The sequence below is a fragment of the Gadus morhua genome, chromosome 1, assembly GCF_902167405.1.
Source record: "Gadus morhua chromosome 1, gadMor3.0, whole genome shotgun sequence".
Lineage (NCBI taxonomy): Eukaryota > Metazoa > Chordata > Actinopteri > Gadiformes > Gadidae > Gadus > Gadus morhua.
In genome coordinates, this window is record NC_044048.1 from 16,739,053 (window position 1) to 16,766,008 (window position 26,956).

The 26,956-nt window shown below is 47.9% G+C and overlaps 1 protein-coding gene across 3 annotated transcripts; it reads right to left on the reverse strand.

Annotated features, from left to right (window-relative positions):
- Nucleotides 1-30: 30 nt before the first annotated feature.
- Nucleotides 31-26,955, reverse strand: ift122 (intraflagellar transport 122 homolog (Chlamydomonas)). Of its 3 annotated transcripts, none has more exons than XM_030353441.1 (29): nucleotides 26,799-26,955; nucleotides 26,216-26,282; nucleotides 25,918-26,002; nucleotides 25,766-25,844; nucleotides 25,589-25,665; nucleotides 25,405-25,471; nucleotides 25,162-25,308; nucleotides 24,441-24,516; nucleotides 23,367-23,558; nucleotides 21,557-21,695; nucleotides 20,359-20,561; nucleotides 18,592-18,729; nucleotides 18,180-18,344; nucleotides 17,305-17,502; nucleotides 16,324-16,464; nucleotides 16,174-16,227; nucleotides 14,994-15,155; nucleotides 13,793-13,959; nucleotides 12,344-12,515; nucleotides 9,851-9,953; nucleotides 7,846-7,986; nucleotides 7,391-7,488; nucleotides 5,954-6,054; nucleotides 4,004-4,169; nucleotides 3,546-3,663; nucleotides 2,819-2,950; nucleotides 1,978-2,057; nucleotides 1,025-1,186; nucleotides 31-669 (listed from the first exon to the last, which is right to left on the reverse strand). In XM_030353441.1, the coding sequence occupies exons 1-29, from the start codon at nucleotides 26,855-26,857 to the stop codon at nucleotides 583-585; spliced, it is 3,576 nt and encodes a 1,191-aa protein (XP_030209301.1). In that variant the 5' UTR covers nucleotides 26,858-26,955; the 3' UTR covers nucleotides 31-582. The 3 variants fall into 3 exon arrangements, 2 of the variants coding, with proteins under 2 accessions (XP_030209301.1, XP_030209296.1); XM_030353436.1 differs by having other exon boundaries at nucleotides 1,025-1,189; XR_003976392.1 differs by lacking the exons at nucleotides 31-669; nucleotides 1,025-1,186; nucleotides 1,978-2,057; nucleotides 2,819-2,950; nucleotides 3,546-3,663 and having other exon boundaries at nucleotides 4,039-4,169; nucleotides 5,954-6,605.
- Nucleotide 26,956: the final 1 nt, after the last annotated feature.

Genomic DNA, 26,956 nt, shown 5'->3' on the forward strand with positions numbered 1-26,956 from the left:
TTTAGAAGAAAGATTAAACACACCAAAACCTACTTTAGAAAATACAAAACCTTTATTCAAATGTCTTATTTTTGTTAAAAAATACGGTAACTTTTATACATTCATGTCTAAATATAAAAAAACATTTGGTATAACATCAGTATAAGAAAAGATACTTGAAATGCATGCATTCAAAGTTGCATTTCAGTCTCTGCGGCAGAAACCACCATAAATATATTTAGTTTGATAAATATAGTCTAATTTTCCTCGGTTCAGTTCCCTTCGTGGTCCGAGCCAAAGCACACTCCCCTTCAGGTGGTGCATCCGTGGACAGGGCCCAGTAATCTGATTCTCCTAAGCCGATCGAGGTTGGCTGACAAAGCGCATGGGCTCACACTGTGTAATTACCAACACATAGCCACTTTCATTCCAACCTAATGACATTAGATGATCCTCCTACAAACAATAAATAAGATAGCTACGTTTATAAACTAAACGGCAGCACCGTCACACAACACAAGAAAGCAGGGAGACGTCCCGGTGGAAGCTCAGCGGCGAGAGGTAACAGAAGGCAGGACCTACGGACGTCCCCTCCGCCTCCGATCAGTTTGGTTCGTCGATGGGTCTCCGGCAGTACGGACAGCAGTTGTGCTGCAGCACCAGGAGCTCATAATCCTCGCTGTGGAACATCTGCAAACATAGCACGGAGCACAAAGCAAACACACACACACACACACACACACACACAAGGATTTAGCCACACAGGGAAGAGATACGACCCGCCGAAGTCAAAAGCAACCCGAGGTCGTTGAGATGGCAAACACAGATAACTAACCCGGTGTGTTGGAGTGGCAAACAAAGTCTGTTTGTGGTGTGTGTGTGTGTGTGTGTGTGTGTGTGTGTGTGTGTGTGTGTGTGTGTGTGTGTGTGTGTGTGTGTGTGTGTGTGTGTGTGTGTGTGTGTGTGTGTGTGTGTGTGTGTTTGTGAGAGAGAGAGAGAGAGTCTCAGGGGAGGGGGGTGTGTGAGTGAGCAGGGGGCTTCCTACCTTGAAGCAGGTGGGGCACATGGTGATGCTGACGTCGGGCAGCAGGGAGCGGAAGTACTCCCACTGGAGCGGCAGCGGCCAGCGCTTGATCAGGACGTCCCGGCGGCTCATGGAGCGCAGCACCGCCCGGCTCACCCGCACCGGGACGAAGTGGGAGCCCCCCTGCTGTGAGGAAACAAGGGGGCCTCAGCGTGGGACAACAACACACACCAGAGCTGGCCCCGTTACGGGGGCTTTCTGGCGGCTCACGCAGGTGCCCCGAAAACACGTTTGTGTTTATCTGCCGCAAACACAAACTCGGAATTCCACTCGATCCGCTCGGCCGGGTGTTTACGTCCTCGAGCGTTCCCAACGTTCCGTACGAGAGGGGGAAGAAGAGCCAAGACTCCGGCCATGTTTGGAGCGCTGAGCTCCCGCCGGCGACGTCCACACAAGACGCTGAGACGAGTGGTTTGGTTTGGTTCAAAAGTTTGTTTTCGCAGCGGGTAAACAAAGCATGTCTGCGGACTTGAGGAGGACACCTGCCTGACTTCTCTGGGAAATCTCAACTGTCCAATACGTTCAAACATGACCCAGGGGTGTGGTGTATAATGGAGCCACATATGGGGCAGGGCCAGAAATAGACTCAACGCAACTCAAGGGCTCGTATGAACACACTGCCGGCGACATGAAACACAGCTAAAAACAATTGTTGTATAAACAACGACGTCATCACTTATGAGTGAAAGTGTAGAACTGATGCTAGCGTTGAACTGAAGCTGGGCGTGGTCTTTGATTTGGACGGAGCGAACGGGCGCCATTAAGACGTTGACACAGCGGTAGACTCATTAGCCTAATTAACCTTGCCCCTCCTGTGAGACCCCAATGGAGAAGAACAATAAGAACAATATCTAACCCTATAGGTACACATCCACCCATATTTGCACCAGGTCTTGGATGTGTCCACTCCTCACCTCAAAGCTCATCTTGGCCGTGAACGGGTCGTCCTCTGGGTCCTCCTCCGTGCCGTTCTCCAGCGTCATCGTCTGGGACTCTGAGTGGAGGGATAAGAGGAACTTAAAGCCCTGGTCCACCACACACACACACACACACACACACACACACACACACACACACACACACACACACACACACCCACACACACACAACCATAGGACACTATATGAAAATGCTTAAATTATCTTAAAAAGCATGAAGAAAAATGAAAGAGTGCCCTAGGCTGGAGATGTCCTCAGAATAATTAACAGTTCTTTAATGCGCGGGAGGTCCGCCGTGGTGTGGCTGTACGTGTGCGGCGAGCGAGACCCCCGGTGCCCTTGGGAGCGTGGGGGGTAATGCAGGTTAATCCGAGCGCTGGGATGCCGGGCCGCGGCTCTCAGAGGGTTAGTGTCATTAAGAAGAGACAGGAGAGCCTCTCTAACCCTATTAGCTCCCAGGGCTAAGATGACTTAGCTCTGACAGCTTAACCAGCAGCGCACAATCAAGGCCAACACAGACTAAACAATTTCTCAGAACTGTCTCACGGGCGTCTGATGAGGCATGCCTTGGTGAGGGGGGGATGGGCGAAGGGGTTTACGAGGAGCGGGCTAGGCATAGCTGCCCGGGTGGAGAGACATGGGCATTTAATCACTGCACACGTTCCGACACTACTGTTTTAATCATTTTTGTGTGTGTGTGCGCGTGTGTGCACATGTGCGTGTGCACGTGCGTGTGTGCACGTGTGTGTGTGTGTGTGTGTGTGTGCGTGCGTGCGTGCGTGCGTGTGTGTGTGCGTCCGAGCTCATCAAAGGATACCTCCAGCGCTCCGATCCTGCCAGCTCGCCCCGCTCCCCTTCTCGGTGTGCGGGACCTCCAAGTCAATAAGACAAACCGCTTCCTCATCACCCACGCCGTCCTCCAGGTAGAACTGCACCAGCGGGAGAACCTCTGGGCCCAGACAACAACAACAACAAAGACACGCCACATAAGCACCATCATTACATTAGCACTCTGAGATTCTGCTAGAATGAAGAGTGCTCAACAAATAAAATGAATTATTATTATTATTATTCTCTGTTATCTACCGCCACCTCTGGGGATCCAGGGGGCAGATTATTGGTATTTGTTTAACTGTTGGATCCTTTTTATTTTTTTTATCTTTATGGATTTATGATTTTGTTTATGCCCATTAGGGGTTGCTGGAGCTCAGAGAAAAGATAGCTAGTTTGGGCTGACAGGCAGCCAGACAAGGATGAATTCATTGATTTTATGATGATCTGCAACAGAAAAGATAATCAAAAGAATAGTTTTTCTGGAGCTGTAAGTAGCTAATAGTGTGGAATTGCAGTATTTTGACTAGATAAATAACTACAATGATTGATTGCCCATATTAGAATCAGTACATTTTCTGTCAATCAATGTATTGATCAATTATCATTGTGTGAGCATTAGTATTAAATAAACTAGTATTAAAAGCTGAGTAAATGTCCCGGATACAACGTTCATCACATGGGCATGGTAGGCAGCTCTGTGTTTGACTCACCGTATGAGGAAGAGGAGTAGATGAAGGGCTGTTTGCAGTTGATGCAGATGCTGCCTTGGCTGTTGAGCAGAGGGTTGGTGGTGGAACAGCGGTAGCACATCATGTCCTCAATCAGGTCCTACGCACCAAGACCGGACACAGTGTTTACAGCTGACAAGTTTCCCCCAGCACAGAGCAGCGTCGCATCTGTTTACTATTCAGTCATTTTTATCACACGCTGTTATCCAGATGCGACTTCCAAGGGAAATATTTTGTTTTTATGCCACCATTTTAGAGTATGTTTTATTGCAAAATTCACATTCCTTTTTACCCGCTGGTCACACTTATCGCACAATCCTACCACTTGAATGTTTAGCGGGTGTAACACATACAACAGCTTGACTTGAAGTGAACTCAGATGCATGTCCTTAAGGTCGTGGGAGTCCAACACCGCCAACCCAGCGTTCCCCACCACCCACCTCGCTGTCGTGGAAGGGCTTGGACCTCACGGTAAGGCTGCCCAGCTCGATGGCCTCCTGGAAACGCGAGGGGATGTGCAGCTCCTGCAGCTTCTCATACGAGTACCTGGCCAGCTTGAAGGCGCCAAGCTTCCGACTCTGCTTTGCCAAGGCGTACAGGGTGTTACTGATAGAGGGGGGTCAAGGATAACCTAGTCCACACCAAGTAAGGAGGAAGAGCACGCGCTCCAAAAGGCGTCAGCTCGACGGCTGGATTTACGGGCTCTTCTGTGGAGATTGATGTTTCTTGGCTAATTATATGTAGGTGTTTTCGGTTACGATGCCAGCGGTGACAAATTTCAATCTGCATGCGCTTGCATACCCACAGCGACACTCACGGTACGTCCTCTCATTTCTCTTGTCAAGGAGAGCCAGAACTTAAAGGGGGGGTAAAACACTAGAGCGACTTATGCTGAAGCATCGAATACGTCATTCACCACTCCACTCTCTCCCACCGCGTGATTTACAACTGCATGGGCCCCAACGACTCTAAAATAATAGCCTGGCCTTGGAGGTACGGTTGTTTATGGGCTGTTGTGGCATGCCTACACAAGCACATGCCCTGTCTGCCTGTGCAGGCGTCCCGTCTTCCTGAGAGTGAGAGAGTGAGAGAGAGAGAGAGAGAGAGAGAGAGAGAGAGAGAGAGAGAGAGAGAGAGAGAGAGAGAGAGAGAGAGAGAGAGAGAGGGACACGCTGCTTGTTTCTGTATTTTAAGGAAGCAGACTGCTGGTAGTAGAGCGAGAGAGAGAGAGAAAGGAGAAAGACAGAGAAAAAGTAGAAGGAAAGAGGGAGAGAGAAAGAGACAGAGACAGAGTCAGAGAGAGAGAGAGATAGTGACAGAGAGACAGAGAGAGAAAGGGGAGTGTGAGAAAGGTGAGGTTTCCAATTTTAGAGAGAAAGGGATTCAGGGAGAAAGAAAAGAGAGAGAGCTGCGCACCAAAAGACAGGTTAATGGGTTGCAGCTGCAGCAGCACTGAGCTGGCGCTCCTCCATCATCCAAAACATGACTCTCTCTCCTCCACGGGGGTGAGTCTGCTATTTCCCCCCCACCACCCATTCTTTCCACACCGCCGGGCCAACGGCTGATAAACGCACATCCATCTATTGTCTTGTTTGTCAAGGTTTTTCTAAGTGGGACTCGGCTGGGTTCTTCCACCAGGGTCCAGCTGATCCCAGTTCACTGTTTTCCACGCGACTCTGAGGAGTTTGGTTGGAGAGGACTCCATCAGTCTCAAGCTGGCTTCCTCTTCAAATGCCCCCATTTCCTTCCTCGTCCTCACAGAGCCAATCGGCTTCTCCTGCGTGCGTGTGTGTGTGTGTGTGTGTGTGTGTGTGTGTGTGTGTGTGTGTGTGTGTCATGTGTGTCTAAGTGCGTGTGCTGGGGCTTGCTGGTTCTGTATTTAGAGCTCAGCAGGTCAATATGATTGCATGTGAATTTAACTTTTACAAAACGGGTCTGTGTGAGACAGACTTGGGTAATCAGAGCTTTTGTTTTGGTTCTGCGTCGACGTGTTTCTTCCTGGCATCTTTTCTCCCCCCCCAGCTCCTTCCTCCTCTCTTCATCATCACCACACATTCTCTCGCTCAGCAGCAGCCCTGTTTCCTCCCTGGCGCCGGTTCTTCCCTTGTCTGCCTAACGCCCCCCCTCCCCTCCCCTCCCCTCCCTCCACCACCACCACCACCCCCCCCACATCCTTTTCTCAGTTCCCCCGCTACACCAGTACAGCACCTCCGCAAACAGCCCCAAATTCTATCTGCTTTGCTTTGTTTGTTATCTTGGGATTTTCCTGGATATATTATCAGGGGGCAAACAGACACAGACACACACAGCACTAAACACAAACAAGATATTGGAATTGGCCCTGCCAAATATTTTCAACCATGGGACTATTTTCTTGAATGGAAGGATACACTTTGGAGATGCCCAGTGGCACGTCCTTGGTGAGGTTGTTGAGGAGAAACCTGCAGATGTTGAAGAGTGTCTCTGGCATGTGGGAGCTGAACGGCTCGTCCTGGGAAAGGGGCAAACAAATAAAAAGGAATGGAATCATAGAACAGGAAGTCGACAACATGACCCAGAGTCTGTAATCAGAACATTACGTGGGTCTAGCCCTCACAGAGTGTATTGAATGTCTGACAGGCTGCTAAACCCTGTGGCTTGAGCCTTGGGAGAGAGAGACTCTTTCTGCCACTCTCTGTATTTATCTCACTCTCCCTCCCTCTCTCTCACTTTCCCTTTCTCTCTACAATTGGAAACCTCATCTTTAAATAACAGGCCTGCAACCTCCAGCCCTAGAGTGCAGGATCTACCCTTAATCATGGACCTTCGAGTGGGGGGACAGAGGTGTTGGTAGGGGCCAGGTGGGGGTGAAAAGGTGCATTCGTTAGCTCAATCATTAAAGACGTTTCATTTTTTTCCCGTGCTGATGGTTCCGGTCCAGAGTGCCCGCTGCCAGGGAGAGTTGAGGTGAGACATGGGCGCTTTCCTGCTCTGCTCCCAATCACGACCCTGTCTCTGTATGACACGGGGGTGTGTGCCCAGGGCAGAGAACCTCAAACTGGGCTGGAACAACAAACAGAGGAGGGCTGACACACACACACACACACACACACACACACACACACACACACACACACACACACACACACACACACACACACACACACACACACACACACACACACAGTGATGCTGGCCAGCGCACCGTGTATGCAGAGGTCATAATCACCCGATGCATACTTTAGCAGGTTAGTGGTATTTTGTGGGAGTTCTTTAGGGGTCGGGGTTGGGTTAGGGGGGCTGGGGTTACAAGGGGGTAATTATGATCCGTCAAGGCGCTGGCCGCCACCATGACAGTGGACAGAGTGGGGGGCTGGTAGGAAAACGTCAACCGTTGTGAATGTGAGGGGGAGGTGGGGCCAGTCGCTGGAGGGCTTCAGGTGGGGGCCTCCATGGAGGCTCTGAAGTAGATTGTGTCTGCATGTGTGTGTGTGTGTGTGTGTGTGTGTGTGTGTGTGTGTGTGTGTGTGTGTGTGTCTGTGACACATCGGTGCGTGTGCTGTTTTAATTAGCACAAGCATACCAATAGCATTTGAGTTGCTCCACATGCAGCCAAGAGCCACCATAATGGGAAACTGAATAGCTGTTGTTCTTCCTTTTGTCTCGGTCTCTCATGTCTTGTAGAGTATAATTACCTGTTTGTTTGAGCTGCTTTAATCAAACCCTCAGGCCGATCCACTGCTATGTGTTCACTCTGCTGGCTCACACTGAAAGTCTGCCGCTTCTTTGCGGTTCGGCTCTAACTTGTCACCCGGAGCCCCGCTGGGTCTCTGGGCGGCGGGTCTCACCGTGTAGCGCTGGATGGAGTGGTACACGTGGTACAGCTCCGCCAGCCGCTGGAACACCTCAAACTTCCTCCGCATCTCCACCTCTTGTTCTTCACTGTCTGGCTCACACGCGCACCCACCCAACCACACACACACACACACACACACACACACACACACACACACACACACACACACACACACACACACACACACACACACACACACACACACACACACACACACACACACACACACACACACACACACACACACGCAGACATTTCCATGGACCCACATACACATGCATGCGAGCGCACACACACATGCATTCAAACGTTTGCGCACACATGCACATGCACATATACACACACACACACAAACACACACACACAATTTAATAAACAGATCTGTCCATCACAAGCAAGTGCTGGTCTTCCGTATTGGTTGCTAGTTCCAACAAGCACAGGCCTCACCGCGGGCGATGTCCAGACACTGCATGGACAGCATCCAGTAGTAGTAGCCTGCGTCGTTGAACCTGCTCTCGCCCACTGCATTGTGGGTAAGCTGCTCCAGCACTTTCACAGCCTCATTCTGTCGCCCTGCCTTGTGGAACGCTGCAGAAGGGGACAAACAAGAGGAGGAGGGGGGGGGAAGGGCGCGGATGGTAGTGTGTTGGCAAAAGAGACCCATACTTTGTTACCGCAAACTGTTTGTTTGTGTGACTGCCCTAGAAAACTTGTGCAGTAGTAGAACAGAAGAGCTTCTCTCCACATTATGCTGTACATTCAACTAATATGGCGCTCACGCCTCGTTCTAATCACAACGCAAACCCGCGTTCAGATTAACAGTGCAAACACAAACAGATGTGTCTGCACTATAAGGGAGACATTAGCAGGCAAATAACACAAACTACACACACACACACACACACACTCATAACACATACACATTTCCCACGCAAAGTGCCAGGGGGCAATTTGTACTCTGTATTTAAAAGTAACCGACACAAGTGTTCTCTCGCTCGCTATTCATGTGCTGCAATGACAGACACGCCGAGCACTCATCCCCTGAGTCAGACCGGCAGGCTGCTCATAACTTAACAGACGGCGTGACGGTGAAAGCCCGCCCCGGTCAACGGGGGTGCCTGGACGAAGGTTCCTCCTGCGGCGGTGGCTAATTAGACACAGCTTCAGCCACCCTACCTACGACCCCGCCCCAGCGGCCTTGGGCGGAGCTCATGATGTACGGCATTAGCCGCAAATATTTATCAGTCCCCTTCACCGGGTGAACAAAAACACACAGACACACACACCGACACCCACGCACACATACACACCAGCACTCTGCAGCTCGTCTGCGGCTGATTAGTGTCTAGATGGAAACCAAACCTGACCCTGTCCTTGTCTCGACATGAACTGAACAAACATACACATGTTAAGCATGAGAGATCGGCCGCGACGCGCTGCACGTGTCGAGGGGCTGAGCTTCTTTTTTTCTTTCCTTTTTTAAACACCACTTTATCTGAATTCATTTAAACAGTAATCATTTTTATATAGGTCATCCTTAGGATCTCTGGGGGGTTCCCTAGCGTATGCGCCAGCGCGTGCAGGTGGGCCCCTCCCCCAGCCCCCACCCCTCCCCCGTCTCCCAGCCATCCCCCGCCTCCCGTCCCTCTTAGTGATGAGAACGAACCATAAGTATGTCATGTTAACTCTTCTTATTATACCTAGCTCTCTGCTTTTACTCCTGATGGGGCGCCCTAGTGGCAGCAGCCGTTGGGGAGATATATTAGGGGGTTGCGCGTCAATCCCAATCAACTCTCTGTAAGTCTGTACAGCGCGGGCTGCCTCACTGAAGAACACCCAATCAGCACGCCGCATAGCCATGGTCCTGCGCCGGCAATACAATCAGACCACTTCATCCCCCGCCCCACTCTCAGGCCCGCACGCCAGGCGCGGGGAGATTATGCAGGGTAGGAAATGAGCTCACCGGGATCATAATTATAAATCTATGAGCTGATTATAACTATGGTTACAGTCGGTAATCATCATCACAGACGCTTGTAGTTGCTGGTTGCGATGGCGTGCGCGGCTGTCGTCCTGGTGAGAGGGTGCGTTGGACGGCGCCTCGCTCCGCTACGAGCAGCGAAAGGTCGTGTTTACCAGGACGGGCCGCAGTGTTAGGAAGAGAACAGGAAGTTGTGAAAGATGGCCGAGCGAGCCAGGGCCTCTTATTGTTTCCATATGCGCTGCAGAGCGCCGGACGGGGGGCTGTTATAGACGCAGGCGTGTGTCGGCGCGCAGCGCTCCCGCCAGCGGACGGTGGGGCAAGAGGACAGGAGGACGGGAGGGGGAGAGGACGGGGGGGGGGGGGGAGGACGGGAGGGGGAGAGGACGGGAGGGGGAGAGGACGGGAGGCCGGTGCTGGATCCGCTCGGGGGAGGCGTTCTGGCCAACAGCGAGCGAGCGCCACACTCACCCTTCTGCGCCTCTTCAAAGCGGTCGTTCTCCGCCAGCCACTGAGCGTAGGGCACGTAGACCAGGTCCTTCAGCTGCGTGTGTTTCTCTGCCAGGGAGAAGGCCTGAGGCGCCGGGCAGGAAGCGGAGCGGGAGACACGCCGGACAGAAAGGGAAAGACAAATAAGCACTCCGTTAAAGACAAAAATAAGGGTCCCCACGTCAGAGCCACACGCCGTTAAGACACAACAGATGCCGCCGCCGTGAGGAGGAATTTAACAAGCATTGCACGCACGCACGCATACACGCACACACACGCACACACGCATACAGGCACGCAGGCACACACACGCACGCACGCACACACATGCACACACATGCACGCATACACGTCGCACGCACGCATACACGCACGCAAGCATACACGCAAGCAAGCATACACGCACGCATACACGCACGCACGCATACACGCACGCATACACGCAGCACTATGTTGTGCGTTATGTCCCGTGGGCTACAGTTGTCCAGGCCCATTAACGCTGGAATAAGCCGTTGCATTGCTAGGACCGTGATACGCGCTATTATCATTATTTGCATTTTTTTGGGGGTTGGTCAACAAATCCCGACATTGTCCTACTGCACAAGCAGGAAACAAGCACAGGTGCGAGAGCTAGGTTGATTTCACACTTAATTAGCTGGGGATTGCAGACGTGTGAATGACAGGACGCGCAGTGCCCTTGGCTTGTCTGTCATGGAGACTGATTAACCTTCATGTCCTCTGGCCAAGCCTCAGTCAGCTCAGCCTGCGCTCAGTAATCACACAAAATGTGGACATAAAGTGTTCCAAGTGTGGCTCGTCTGTCGGTGTGTGTTCAGTCCTCTTAACTCGGTGCCAAGCCATCACAAATGGCATTAATGTGCAGTCAAACTGGAGTTGGACAATCCAGAGAATCCTCTGAAACAGCATCCATATGGTCCACTGTGTAATGAAGTCTGTCATGTATATGTTTCACTTCTTTCACGATTGCCCCCAAACACACACACACACACACACACACACACACACACACACACACACACACACACACACACACACACACACACACACACACACACACACCCACCCCCCCCCCCCCCCCCCCCCCCCCCCCCTCGGTCCAGTGAAGGACATTAAACGCAGAGCTCTGATTACTCCACCCCTATGCCTCTATGTATTCTCCTGTTCCCCGAATGGATAGGATGGACAGCTCGGCCTCCAGCAGGCCTTTGCCTCTGGATGAGTGACCCAGGCATGCAATCTAGCTATACGTCAGTTGCTGGTACTTGACCGTACGTCCGTTATGGTCTGGGTGATTGTCGGTTATCTGATTACATGTCTGTAACAGACAACACCAGCCAACAAAATATGAATGAATAAAAAGGGGGAAAAAAACGGATTTACAAGTTTGTCTTTTGCCCGGGATGCAAATGTGCTCATCTGCTTCTTAGTGATGCCTTTGACTCGATTAAGGGACTGCCAACCGAATTAAGGAAACACAATATTTTCTGTCTGTGGGGCCGATGGAGCCCTGTGATTGGAGAAGTCAATAGAAAAACGCTTTAACGGCGACGCTCTCCGGTAAATACGAGCATCGTTTTGTGTTTCTCCGTCTCTAATCGTGCTTTTGGGCACGGATTCAGAGAAATCTGAGCATGGCTAATTACCTCGGTTGTCGTGAGCGTCGGGTCGCTTTTTCTGCCTTTTGTGTGAGGACATTATGCAGACCCATTGTCTCATTGTTTGGCTTTAGTCATGGATATTATAGCCAAGTAACACTGTACACACATACACTCACACACTTCTGGAGGGTATATGCTGGGAGTCTGAGCCAAACACTATGGCCGTGCTTCTACATATGGCCAGAGATGCAAAGACGTACAACATTTTGATTGCTTTATTGGGTGGTCTACATATAGCAGATAAAATCTGTTATGCTCTGTGTGTGTGTGTGTGTGTGTGTGTGTGTGTGTGTGTGTGTGTGTGTGTGTGTGTGTGTGTGTGTGTGTGTGTGTGTGTGTGTGTGTGTGTGTGTGTGTGTGTGTGTGTGTGTGTGTGTGCGTGTGTACACCATGTAAATAGCATGAGACTTCAGATGGCAGGATAGTCTAGTGGCGAGTGAGTATGGCTCCAAGCAGAAAAGGAAAGCGTGTTCGGTCGGCTCTCTTAACTGCAGGCCGGATACCTACTCATCCACGACAAGCGTCTAAAAAAGAAAATTCTGCAACTCCAACAAAACAAAAATAGTCTATAGTAAATAACATTGACTGAGACTAGTAAATAGGACACTCCACATCTGCGCCGCGCTTGGCGCTGAGCGAGAGCCAAGCAGGTGTGTCTCCCAGGTGTGTACATGCATCTGTGTGTGCGCGTGTGTGTGTGTGTGTGTGTGTGTGTGTGTGTGTGTGTGTGTGTGTGTGTGTGTGTGTGTGTGTGTGTGTGTGTGTGTGTGTGTAAAGTGTGTAAAGTGTGTCAGACCTCGTCCCAGTGGCGCGCGTCCACGTGCAGCTGCACCAGAGCCTGCTGGTCGCCCATCTTGGCGTAGGTCTCCGAGGCGTAGCCGTGGTGCTGCAACTGCTTGAAGTACGCCGCGCACTTGGCCAGCGGCTCCCGCTCAGCCTTGTCCAGCTTACGGGCGATGTCGATCAGCCTGGGGGAGGAGAAGGAGGAGGGGGGGGGGGGGGGGGGGGGTTAGGGGAGGGGGGGTGATGGGGGAGGGGGACACATATGGGGAATGAGCTCACTCTCAAAGGAGAGTGTTTTTGTGTGTGTGTTTGCGTTTAGAGTGCAAATAAATCATCATGGGGGGGATGTGTGTGTGTGGGAGGGGGGAGGAGGGAGGGTTGCGTTTGAGGGGGGGGGGGGGGGGACCACTATGACACCTCCAATTTATCAAGTTAACGCTGAAAACACAACGCGTCACTGGCAGCCGGACGGTGACCTCAGCCAGCCCTGATATGGCAGCTGGGGAGGGAGAGGTGGATTATTCCTCTCAGACCCGGTGTTCGGTCCCCACTGTATGACTATGAGAGGAACCAAGCTAGGCTCGAGAGATCCGAGGGGCCCGGGGCCTCAGCGGGGCCTGTGATTGACAGCTAGCAGACATGTTGGGGGCCGTGTGTGTGTGGGGGGGAGGGGGGGGGGGGGGTTGCTCACGTTGGGGAGGATTTGGAGGGGAGGTTGATAAGACTGGTCAGTCTGATAAGTCTCTGTGGCTTTTGGCTGTTAAACACGCTGGACATGGCTGCACACAGCTTTCCCGAGGCTCTTATCTGTGTGGTGTGGTGTGTGTGTGTGTGTGTGTGTGTGTGTGTGTGTGTGTGTGTGTGTGTGTGTGTGTGTGTGTGTGTGTGCGTGTGCGTGTGTGTGCAAAGACAGCTTAATTTGCCGTGTTTGTAGGACATCAATCTCTCCCCTCCCTGTAGTTTACTTTATCACAGGATTCACCCTGTGCTCTATCAGTCTTTATCCTTTAAATGTCAAAGAAGCCAGTAGTAGTAAAAGTAATAATCAAGGGTATGTTTTATGTGAATGATTTTTATGTACTCGATATTAACCGTGATGTCACTGCACAGAAGCAGGCTGTGCGTATCCATGGCGACGGACCAAACAACTTAATAGCGCGTAACCAAACAATCTGCACAGACGCTGAGGGCTATTAGGGGGTGATATAAAACATCTAAAGCAAAATCCTATTATCATATCAGTGTGTTGAGTGGGTCATTATAATAACGTTCAAATACAGAGCTTTAACCAAAGCTGGAGCTTTCTGACCCTTTTAAAACGAAAAAATGACTTAATTCGTTCATTCATTCCTCGACTCTTAATTTGACCAAATCGACCAAATCTAGAGCAGGAACCCATCAACATTAGAATGCTCATGGCACATGTCATCGTCACACAACCATCAGGGCGCCTGCTACCCACATGTCGGCCCAGCCGTGCTCTCCTATGATGTCGATGGCTTTGAGATGCTCCCCGGCTGACAGGTACATCTCGGCCGCTGCGCGCGGCTCCTTGCTGCTCTTGGCCCAGTCCGCCTGCTTGGCCATCAGCATCCGAGTGTTCTTCGGGTCGGTCGATCCTACAAACTCCTGCAGGGGATGACCAGGGAAAAAGAAGGGGTGTGGATAGTCAGAGAGGTTTGAGGACTATTTAGACGTTAACTCGGTTAGCCATTAAGACCAGCATGGCGGTTATCCGACATGTAAAGGCCAGTGTGTTGGATTTGCACTGGTGATTAGTGGTGGTGGCCTAGGCACCCAGTTTGCAGCTAACTTGAGCAAGAGGACACCGAAATAGCCCCAACATAGGAAGTCTCTGCTACCTAAAACAAACAGACATAGAGTCCAGATGGCTATGCAGCCATGTCAACACACATCAATAGGGGCTCAACGCATATGCAGACTGATAGGTGCACACACACACACACACAACGAAAATAAGCAGTGCATAGCCGTTTCATATGTCGAAGGAATAGAAAGCGTCCAGAAGATCAAAGTGACTTGCACACAGTAAACATACAAAATACTAGTTGGCCTCAACTCCAACTGACCTCACCCAATGTAGTATCCAATGGCATGCTCAGCTTGGGATTGTGTGTGAGTGTGTCAGTTTAATGTTCCCTCAGAGGTCTAATTGACAGTGTGTGTGGGCGTGTGTGCGTGTGTGCGTGTGTGCGTGCGTGCGTGCGTGCGTGCGTGCGTGCGTGCGTGCGTGTGTGTGTGTGTGTGTGTGTGTGCGTGTGCTGATCATGTGATATATGAAGAGCTGCCAATGACAGATGAGGCTCAGGAAGATGGAGCATGAAGGATCACAGGGCCCCAACTTGGCTTGGCCCAGCGTTGTGAGGCAAAACACATGTTCTGTTCCTCCAAACAAAGCACTGCTTCCCAGGTCTACACTCTTTTTTTTACCTTTGCGATTCCATTTCACACACAGATGTTTATCATATTCTGTTGTCACTTTATTATCATCATTACAGTTATTATTACTAATGTGTTTTTCCTGTGAGCTGCTGCAACGGCCTTCGTTCTCCCTGGGGGAATCATCAAACATCGATCCGTCTATGGTGCGGCGGGCCACTGCTTGTGTCTGTGTATGGGTTTGTGTGGACAGGGGGGCTCACCTTGGCGTACTCGAACATGCGCAGGTCGGTGTACATGCTCAGGGCCCGGGGCTGGTGGCCGGTGCGCTTGTACAGCTTGGCGGCGTCGTGGAACTTGCCCTGGTAGGCGTGCACGTCGGCCAGGAAGAGCTCGTTGTCGCTCTCGCCTCGCTTCTTCCTTTCCTGCAGGGGGCGACAGAAGGGGGGTCACATCGGCACAGGCGCTTGGGCAAGAGACAAGCCCCGATTTGAGTGTGTGTGTGTGTGTGTGTGTGGTTGAGTGTGAGTGTGTGTGACGTTCACACGTACAAGCGGCAATGTGCAAGTCATGCACACAGAGATACAACACCGAACACACACACATCAATGGGCACACTCAAACTTGTGTAAGAATGCACACACATGCGTGCACTCACGCACACACACAGACATACACACGCATATACACACACAAACACAGACAAAAAGGACATAGATAAAGAATGCCTGGGCTTCAGGACGAGGTCAGCCCCATAGCAAGAGCAGCAACTGCTGCCCCACAGTCAGAGCGCTGGGAGAACAAACACCATTTCTGTGGATATCAATGAACCTTTCATTCCATATCAACTCCGATCAGCTGGAAGAAAGGGCCCTTTCAAAGAGCCACTTTCTCTCTTTTTCAAAAACTAACGTTCGGAGCCATTCTTATCTTATCACACCGAATATATGTAAAAATGGAGAAAGCACATGAATGCATTTATGGTCCCACCATTAGCTGGAATTAAACGTCATTTTTTTACTGGAGGGCTGAGTGTTAGAGGCCTATGTGTGTCAACGGGTGGAGTGTGGATAAGACACAAGATTATGCAGAGGCTTGTCTCTTCAATGTTTTTGGATTAAAGTAGAAGCCAGGGGAAAGCTTACAATGGAAATGTGTAATGAAGGACGTGTGTAGGAGTGGGAGCGTATGTGTGTGTGTAAGTCGTGCGAGTTTGTGTGTGAGACGTGTGTGTGTGTTCATGTATGTGTGTGGTGTGTGTCTGGTTGTGCGAGCGAGTCTGTGCATGGACTATTCCTTTCCTTCCAACCTGATGATGCAAGTGCCTTCCAGCCAAGTCCTTTGCAACCCTCCAAACTTGTGTTAACCTTAACCTTTCTCAAGCAGAGCCTTTATACCTTTATCCCATAAAAATAAAAAATAAAACGTATCCAAATGTTTTACCTCAATGCTGTTGATGAGTTCCAGATAACGTAGATCCCTTATTCTGATGAAAGCCTGCAAAATAAAACAAAAATATTATATTCATACTTTTCAGTTTGCTTTGAAAAAATAGTGTGTGTAAGACTTGAGGGGGCTGGGGGTATAACTGGCCTTCTTGGCAGTGTCAAAGTCAAGCCCTTCCAGGGCCTCTGTAGCCAGATCCCTCCAGTCGTTGTCAGTCACACCCAGGCAGGCGATTTGGTAAGCCTCCTTAAACATCTTCCTCTCCAGGTACTGGTACATGGGAGCGGACTGAGGACAGGGAGGAGTTTAGGATAGCGCCGTCAAACACAGCTGCTGAGACGGCCCAGCGAAGACACAGGCGGTAAATCATGATCATCGCCGCTTCTAAAAGGCCCAGCACCCAGCACCAGACTGACCCAACGTCTCTTCTAACTGGATTACCCACTGATCACTGATGTCTGCCTGCATTTCAAAACGGATTATCGCAACACTAGTTGTGAATTTTACACATTTAAATACATTTTGAGTAGTTCAACCTCCGTATGTCTCAACGTCTGCTTATGAATAAAAGATTTGTATATAATCCGATTAAACTAAATCAAAAGGTTAATTTACATGCACATTAATCACCATCCTAATTAAAACCTCACTACTCACTTACCACTTATGCCTACAACACTGATAAGTGATCCCTGCCATAGTGATAAGCCCCTATATTCTACTATCACTGCACAATGTCACAATGTCTGAATGGATCCTTTGTAGGCAGCCATCAGACCACCTGGCGTGTGTGTGTGTGTGTGTGTGTGTGTGTGTGTGTGTGTGTGTGTGTGTGTGTGTGTGTGTGTGTGTGTGTGTGTGTGTGTGTGTGTGTGTGTGTGCGTTTGTGTTGTCTGTGTGCATGCGTGTGCATGTGCGTGCATATGTGTGTGTGTGTGTGTGTGTGTGTGTGTGTGTGTGTGTGTGTGTGTGTGTGTGTGTGTGTGTGTGTGTGTGTGTGTGTGTGTGTGTGTGTGTGTGTGTGTGTGTATGCGTGTGCATGTGCGTGCATATGTTTGTGTGTGTGTGTGCATATGTTCATGTGTGTGTGTGTGCGTGTGTGTGCGTGACCCCTGCAGCGAGAACTACCTGGGGCACCTCCACGGCGGACATGGAGTAGACGTGCAGACAGAAGATCTTGGAGCCGTTGTAGCCCACCACAAAGCCCTGGAGCTTCTGCTGGTGCACGGGGAAGTTACTGGCCTTAATGTTGAGGTAGCCGCTGCCGGAGAAGCACAGCATGTCCTCGCACTGCGTGTTCCAGGCCACGCTGTTGGCATTGGGCTCCTGGAGGGGGAGAGAAAGGTGATTATGGAGACAACACAACAAGGCCCACGGGGGGTGTTCTGGGGAGGAGCATGGCACAGAGAGCTAATTCTGGCAGGGAGTTCCTTATATATATATATGATTGTTTTTACAGCTAGTGTCAATTAATTTATTCATTCATATTTTCATCAGTCATCATTAAATCCACACAGTATCAGAACTAATGTAAAATGTCCTTTGCGTTGCACAATAAATATCAGTCTGGCTCTGGCTGGGCAGCAGAGCATTACCACATATGGGTGTGGCCTTATATTGTTCAAAGTTCTCCAGTCAAACAGAGTGACTCTGTTGCTCCCTTTGCTCATGCTGAATCCAGTGTGAAGCAGTAAATCAAAAACAGATTATTCTCAGATAAAAGCCTTCCCTGCAAATGTCTGTTGACCTTCAACATCGTTATTTAGTCTATCTAGGACAAAACAGTTAGGATCACTCTGTTGTTTTTCACACTCTCCGTGGGCGGCGCCATTGTTATGAATATCTGCCTACTGGGAAGTTCCTGGCTGATCATGCACTGAAAATCCCTCCCCTTGCTCAGATAATTTTTCTGGAAAAGGCTTTGAAAGGGCTCTGCTGTCTGCAGTGAGTAACAAGATGTAAACCGGACGGATCAGAATGGTCCCACAAGGTAGCCAGCTGACCTGGAAGAGCAGTTCTTTGGTGTTGATGTCGTAGACCAGGCAAGTGTTGTGCTCGTCCACCACAGCCAGCTTGTTGCGCGACGTGCTCATGTCCAGGCATCGCACCGACGTGGACAGCTTCAGTAGGGTAATGGCAAACGGGTTGTCCACAAAGATCTTCAGGATCTACACCATGGGGAGAGAACCAGAGCTTGCTAGGATTACAAGAAACATGAGCAGTGTTCAACTTCAGGAATGAAGTTCAGCATGAGTCAATAAAAACAAAATCTGAATCCATAAAAACAGCCCTCAAACCATAAATGAGCCCAACTTTGATGTTGGTCAGAGCGTCAACTTTAAAGCAATCAAATATGCTTCCTATTCCTTTTCACAAAATGGCATGAGAGTTGATCTGGTTATGATGATGACTCACAGCCCCGTTCTTCAGCCCCACCAGCAGGCCCTCTCTGCCAGGCGGCCCCCCTATCACTTTGATGTACCGAATCAGTGACTCCATCAGCCACTCCTTCTCCTTTACGCTGGTGAAGGACAGGCACTGCAGCCTCTTCTCCTATGGGAGGCAGGGAGAGAGACAGAATTTAAATATTTGACACACAATGTATGCATATTTTCACTGTAAATACACATTTACATTTATATTATTCTTATATAAAGGAGTGAATTTCATTTTGTTAAAATGTTTATTATTTTACATATTATTACGTTGACTCTTATTTTATTATTGTGTTTTGGCAATGTGAATGTACGTTTTCCATGTGAGTAAAGCCCTTCAAATCTTTAATCTTGAGAGAGAGAATGGGAGAAAGAGGCAGAGACCAAGACAGAGAGGGAGACAGAGAGAGAGAGAGAGAAAGAAAGAGATAGACAGAGAGGGTGACAGAGAGAGAGAGAAATAAAGAAAGAGAGACAAAGGCAGAGACAGTGGCAGAGAGACAGAGAGGGAGAGAAGGGAAGCAGATAGGGAGATAAAGGATTGTCATTCAGAGCACGCCACCCCTTATCCAGCCGAGAAGAGATGGCCATTAGTGTGGCCCTGGACAACTTATTCAACAGGATTATTCAACTTCGACTCCCCCCCCATACAAGGCAGGTCATACAGTGCTGTCCTCCCGTTAAACGCAGCCAATGTGAGGTGTAACATTGCAACACAATCCTATTAAAGACAAATGTAGATTTAATTTGAAAGAGACATGCAAAACCTATACGCTCATTTATAAAAATAACAGCCTGTCTCGAGCAGAGAGAGAGAGAGAGAGAGAGAGAGAGAGAGAGAGAGAGAGAGAGAGAGAGAGAGAGAGAGAGAGAGAGAGAGAGAGAGAGAGAGAGAGAGAGAGAGAGAGAGAGAGAGAGAGAACAAGAGACAGAGAGGCAGACAGAGCGAGAGGATCCCTCTCAGACAAAGACAGAATTAAACAAAAAAAAAACTGTCTGTTACACTGTGTGTACTCCCACTCAGCAATAACGTTAGTAAGATTCATAGAGACAAGATGCAGACACATATGTTCCGGGGTTCAGAGCGATACACCAGATTTCCTCTCCTCCTTCCTCTGTCCTGCTTACAGTCTGAAATGGACTGAGAAGGGCAGCGCTTTTGGATCGCACAAACACAGCTGGATTATTTTACGGGGCACGGCAATAACATCTGGGGAAACCGGCAACTCATGGCCCTTATCTTTATCTGGGGGGCATTTTGGAAGAAGCAGCACGCAGCCCGACCACTAATTCACTCTATTTCCATCATGTTAACAACGCAAGGAAACGTCTCTGTGGGCTCTTTGGCCATTTCTCAGCCGTGCATTAAAGTCATTTGCATAGGACACGAATGTCACCACGGGTCATTGGAAGTCAGTCTGGAGAGAGGAAAGCAAGGAAACCGCTGCTGTTGTTCCAGAACATTACCGGGCTGACTTGGAAATAAACATCCGCAAGCAAAGGAAACGTGCAATTGTAGCGTGAACACAGAGAGAATACCTGAACCATTTTTCACTTTAAAACAATATACAGCAAGTCCTTTGTCAAATGCTTTCACACAATGAGTGCACACATTCTGAGCAGGGGTGATGGGAAAATAATTGATTCGAACCCCAAAACCCTGGCGATACTAACGCCATGGTGTACCAATTGAGCTACAGAGGATAATACCCTTTCCCTCCATTGAATAATGTCCCGTTTATCTAACCTGGCACAGGATGATGTGCTGGGAGCAGACCACCAGCAGGTTGCACTCAAACTTCCTGCAGATCTTCTCCTTGATGCGGTAGTGCATGTCCGACGTGTCGTCCGAGTAGAGCTCGTAGATGAGGATCTTCTCGGGCAGCTGGATGGCCAGCCGGTTCCTGTAGATGGCGATCTTCTTCACCAGCTCCCGGCACTTGATCCTGACTGTGAGAGGGGAGAGGGAAGGAGGAGAGGAGGGAAGAGGAGATCAAGATCAGCAGGCTCAGAAGAGGTTCAAATGTTGCAGGTTATTTTTGTATGTATTTTATCATATGAAACATTATAATCGTAAGAATACTCATGAAAGAATATTGAGGCTGGATATTGCTCGCCAAACTAAAGAATCTTTTGATTTATTCTTCTCGTTATACGTTGTTAACTTCCTTCCACACCACGCTACTGTTACCCGATATTGGATGTCAACACCTTCCTCAAGCACCGTTAACACATAGTGGCAGCTAAATTACTGGGATAACATTGCAGGCAGTGTTAGTGATTTATACTATTCACACATGCAGGTAGGTTCGGGAACATTTTGCTTGCACCCATTCATGCATGGCATAGCAATACCGGAGTATGGGCCACGAGACCAGCAGAGGGCCGTAATGCAACACTCAGAGGAGTCACAGACTCAGTCTTGAGAGTGGTTCGATCACTCTACACGTATGGCTGGCAGCTGCCATAAAACTCATGGATTGAGAGGAGCTCCCATATTTCGGATCCTTTCCAGAAAAAAAAAGCTTGTGTACGAACATCAGAAGCTGTGTCGATATGCTTATCGGATCACCCGATAAGCATTGGGGCGTTGAGATAAACAGTCGCCGATTTCATATACGTCCTCAGTGGAGTCTTGTGATTGTTTCGCTCAAACTATGTGTTAGAGTCTTAAGCCAGTCAACGTAACCCTTTACGTGCCTTGACCCCGGCAACGTGACTGCTTTCATTCACTACCCGGACGTAAAGGAAGCGATCCGGAAATATTACCACGTCATTGTCAGGGAAATTGACGGTGCGGATTTGGTGAAATATAGATCCTGGTTCCCATCCCCACATGAAAATGGAAATCTTCGGGAACTTTGCAGGGTAAGACTGCATGAGTGAAAAGGTGCTTAGAAAAGACAGACAGAGAGAAGGACAGAGAGGCGGACAGAGCCCGGCACCTTTCTGCTCGGTGATGAGGTGCTGCACGATGACGTCTGTCATGCTGTCCCTGTACGCGTAGCGGTCCTTGTAGAGGCCGTGAACCGTGCTGAAAATCAGCTGGTAGAAGGCAATGGTCCCGTCCTGGCAGCCCAACACCTGGCATGCGAGAGGGAGACAGAATGAAAGAAGGGACGGATAAGAATATAACAGCACATCCCATTAACACGTCTATAAAAAGAAATGTAAGAGTGGCAGAATGTTCGCGTTGTTAAAAAAAACGGTGTCTCGCGCGGCGGCACCAGGGCTTCTCACAGCTCCTGCTCTCTCGCGCTCATACGCCGTGTCACACTCCGTTTAGTTATAGGGTGTGTGGGGGGGGATGTGCAGGGGTGTGAGGGAGGGAGAATAAGTACGACTTTGTATGACTGTAATTCAAAGTGGTTGCTGGTAAAATATGTCAATGGTGGATGGTTGATTTTTTTTATAATTGATACGTCATCTTCTTTCCTATCGATAACCTTTTTATTTTTTTTACTCTAAACGAAAATAACTTTCTATATAATTTTTCTGTAGTTACTCCACACACACAAAATTATTTAATCTTAATGTACAGCCAATGTGCATTATTAATTCAAGAAAGGAAGTTCAGGATGATTAACATAGAGGGAGTCATATCCCACAGGGAGCATCAACCTACAGAGAATCATAAGCCACAGGAGTCAGTAAGGGAATCATAACCTCCAAGGAGTCATAACCTACAGGAGTCATAATGTACAGGGAGACATAAAGAGAGTCATAACCTACAAGGAATCATAACTAGAGATGTCCGATATTATCGGCCCACCGATATTATCGGCCCGATATTAGCATAAAAATGTAATATCTGTCAATATCGGTATCGGATTTTTTTTGCCTTAAAACCGATTTTTTTTTTTTTTTTTATAGCTCAAATAAATGTTTTCAAAATTGTGCAGTACAGTGCACATTGTAATTGACTCATATTTGTGCATTTATTAAATTAAGGTTATTGAGTTTTAGTTAAAGAAACATACTGCTATGTTGCACATAGTTGTTCAGGTACAATGTTTTATCATTTGTGAAGTCAAGTTTGCCCTATTTGTTGTGGGCATTGTCAAGATTATCTCAGGGAGAGTGTAATCCAAACTGTTGTCTGAGACCATTAAAAAAATAAAAATAAACATGGCACTTTTCCCTTAAATTAAGTTGAAGTATTTTTCTTATTTTGCACAGACAATGTTAACATTTGGAAAGCCTTGTTGCATTCAAGAATGCATCCAGTGGGGCATCACAATAACATTAAGCATGTTGTGTTAATTCCACAACAGGAGATATGTAATGTTACCTAAACTAGGTTTGAGGAAAAATAACCCAAATATCGACATCGGTATCGGCTGATATCGGAATCGAAAATTTAGAGTTGGACAATATCGCATATCGGATATCGGCAAAAAAGCCAATATCGGACATCCCTAATCATAACCTACATGGTTTATCAACCTACAGAGAATAATAAAGGGAGTCATAACCTACATGGTGTATCAACCTACAGAGAGTAATAAAGGGAGTCATAACCTACATGGTGTATCAACCTACAGAGAGTAATAAAGGGAGTCATAACCTACATGGTGTATCAACCTACAGGTAGTAATAAAGGGAGTCATAACCTTCATGGTGTATCGACCTACAGAGAGTAATAAAGGGGGTCATAACCTTCATGGTGTATCAACCTACAGAGACTCATACAGTGAGTCATAACCTACAGGGGCTAACCCGGGGAATAGTCATCTCCTGGAGACGTTGACCCACCACATAGTTGGAGTCAGGCTTGACCCGGCACGTCCACACCCAGGAGTTCTGCTCCCCGACAGTGCCTAGCCGAACCCCGTCCTTGGTGTAGAGGGAGGCCTGCTTGTCCGAGCCGCACATGACGATGTACTCGCCCTTGGAGAAGTAACTGACGCAGCAGGGGTCGTAGGTCAGCGGTCGGTCTTTACCGATCTTTGATGAAATGGAAAGAAAGAAAAAAAACATGAAGGAAAAAAGGAGTGTTCTTCTCAATTCTGAAGGATAAATAAATCATGTAGGATGAAGGGACCCAGGGCAACCAGAGATCACTGTCAGAGACACCAATCAACACACTGCAATCTATTGAACCCTCACTTTGGGAATACAATGAACACAAAAGAAAAATGTTTCTCTGTCTTTATTGTGGTGGTACTCAAGGTCCATTGCGCATAATGATATCACTTTCAGCTGGGTGCATCTGTTTCTGCTCACTCTGGGAAGGAACCGTCTCAACCATCAGCCTACTTGTACACTGAAATACACATTTGGACAGTTGTTTTATTATGAGCTATTTTGAGCCACCGTAATCAAAACAGCATGTTCACTTAAACAGATAAACAGGCCGCAGACAATGCCTGAGCCGAAGGTTTGACGCCGGAGAAATGAAGAGTGCATAATTGTCCATAATTACAGCGCTGCCAAAGGAGATTATGGAGGGAGGAAGAAATTCTGGGGGAATTATTATTGGAAGAGGAGCCAAATCGCTTCCAATGCACCAATGTTATGGATTCAACCGCACCTAGCTACAAAAGAGGAAAAAACCTGGTCCCCGCCAAAGCCTTAAGAATAACTTGCATTTAAGAAGGGGCGATAAGTATTGTCCTGTTTGTATTTTTATCAGCACAGTGATGTTATCAGTTATCTTGTGTTCCAATCAATCAGCCAAAGAAATATGATAAAAAAGAAATATGTTAACTGCACTCGTCAATCACCTCCTTCAAGCTCCGACAGTGTTTCAAACTTTTCGCACAGAGGTGCAAATTGGTGACAGCCTGGTTGTCTGTACTTGCTTACATGGGAGCTGCCGTTGCTCACCTGCTTTCCACTTAGCTGGTAGAAGGACAGCTTCTGGCCCCAGTCCGCCACAGCCAGAATGTCATTGTGCTCATCCCTGCGAAAGTGACCAGTAAATAGTTGGTTAACAATTAAGTTATAATGATCAACCATAGTCGTTGGTGAAACCATGATGAGTTTAGCTATTCATCTTGCTATATTCCCTAGTGTATATACCCCTCCTAAAGACATCTTTATTTACTTCCCCTTTCAGTCTTCCTATACCATATGCCATATGTAGATATCTGAATTGAAGAAGCTTTCCTGCTGTCCTTTTTCCGCTGACTCTTCCTCCCACATATTATCTCCATCTGCCGGTTTCTCCCTTTAGTGATTCTCTCGTATAGCTGCTGCTGATGACGAAATGTTTGCCCTGACTGTAGGGGGCGTTATAGAGCAGACACAGCTGCTCTGGCACCAACAGCCATATATCTCCTCATAGTATTCTTGCTCCCAAAACGATGTCCCTCCAGCAGTCCCTGTCATAATGGGAGTGGTTAAACACTGCCATCTGCTGGCCCTGCATTAGATCTGCATCTAAATAACCCTGTATTCTCGATACCTTTTTATATATTTATTATTTTCATCTAGGTGACCTTGAATTTACAATGTAAACAAGGACAACCCTTTTTTTTACACCCGTCATAGAATAAAAGTGCTGTGCAGTGCAAGTATGATTAAATCGTTTCTGAGAAGGACTAACTTGGAAGGGTTCCAAGCAATGGACCAGATTGGTGAGGAGGAGCCCCCTGGTTGCTCAATCTTGACCTTCTCTTCCCCGTTCTTGTTCCTGATGCTCACCACTCCGTTCATCATGCCCAGGGCCAGGTACTGGCCGTCATTTGTCCATCTGTGGATAGCAAAACCAAGGAATGAGAAACGCAAAAAATATAAGAATAAGGCTGAAATGTTAGTCAACACTAAAGCGTGTCTGTATGTCACTTACCCACAACATGTTATCTTGCTGCTTACTTTATGCTTTGAAACAGATTTCTGCTCAGGGGACCACAAACCTAAGAATTGTGTGAGAAATTAATTAAACTATCTGTTTGACTTGTTGACTTGTTGACCTGTTGAACCATCCAAAATCAAGCACAGACATGCACGCACGCACGCACGCACACACTTACCAAAGTCCCCAGATGAACAGGAGGCAAGTTGGTGGGTGACAGGGTTGTAGGCAACACATTGGATGGAGTCATTATGTCTACGTAAGATACAAAAATAAATACGACTATTAAGATCCAAGAATTCTAGCTATATAGAACTACTTTTTACCTGTTATAGTGTGAAAAGGGGACACCCACGTGTATTTCAAAATGCCCTCCAGCTTAGATGTCCATATGATTATGCTTTTGTCAGCCGAACCCGATGCAAACCTCTTTCCTACAGAGAGAGCATGTTAACGTATGGTTTTGCTTGTATTTCAATTTTTTTGTATTTTCAAAAAAAAAATTACCATCTTTGGCGTAGGCAACACAGTAAACTGTGTCTTTGTGTCCTTTGAGCGGTTGAATAAGAGTGCCATCTGATGTATCATACACCTGGAAAAACAGCGTTAGGGACCAGGTAGCCTATCATTAATTTATTTGATACAGATGTTATTAATATTATATTCTTGTTTATCAGCTGTGTTTATTCATAATACTTTGTGATGATTTCTGTTGCTATTAACCATAATTCCCCCTCGAAGATAAATACAGAACAATCTATCTATATTCTATAAGTGTGCAATAAAATACACCTGACAGTCTTACCAAAACACGGTTACCAGCAGCAACAATGAGTTGACTACCATCTGGTTTGAAGGCAAGGTCGTAAATACTGAAAGGGAGGAAAGGAAAGGAAATGAAAATATGAGAGAAGACACTTCAGTGAATCTGACATGTCGTAGCTGTATTCCTTTACATAGACTTGGTGCGTTCATTTAAAACACAGGAAACTTCATTCCTGTAATACAAATAACGGTCACTTGCAGGATGAATCTCACTAACGCCGAATATTGTGCAGCAGCTTCCTATCCATAGAGATGTTAGCCTAGCGGAGCAGCTAGAGACCCCAGCTAACGTTAGCTCCCCTCCACTATATGCTGTGATTACTGAGATGAAGTCCTCGTATACTATTATGTTATAATGCAAAGAGAAGTAAATCGTCACGACAAGACATTGGGAAGGTTAAAAATGCTGTAATTGAAGGAGTGACAAACGTCAAGAAGTATAAATTGGCTAGCTTGGTTACGAGTTAACGTTAGTTGACATAGCAACCCCCGTTGCTACCCATATCCATGCTTCAAGTAGAGCTCAGAATTACTCCAAATAGCTCATAAACTTTGGTTCTTACCATTGTTCAATTTTGTCGCGATCGTGAACTTTGTCTATCCATGTCGGCACGGCTCTCATTCTGTCTTTTTACTGTGAATATAATATAGAAACGTTTATTCAACAGGTTTGCACCAGGATCGGCTCACAAATCTACTCCTACTGCGCATGCTCCGAGAT

Excerpts from the sequence above, each read along its gene's own strand:
- ift122 (XM_030353436.1), bottom strand. The coding sequence starts at position 26,857 with ATGAGAGCCGTGCCGACATGGATAGACAAAGTTCACGATCGCGACAAA. Across the intron at positions 6,055-7,390 it reads ACTCCATCCAGCGCTACACG|GACGAGCCGTTCAGCTCCCA; the intron begins GTGAGACCCGCC and ends CCCCTTTCCCAG. Across the intron at positions 2,058-2,818 it reads GCAGGATCGGAGCGCTGGAG|AGTCCCAGACGATGACGCTG; the intron begins GTATCCTTTGAT and ends CCCTCCACTCAG.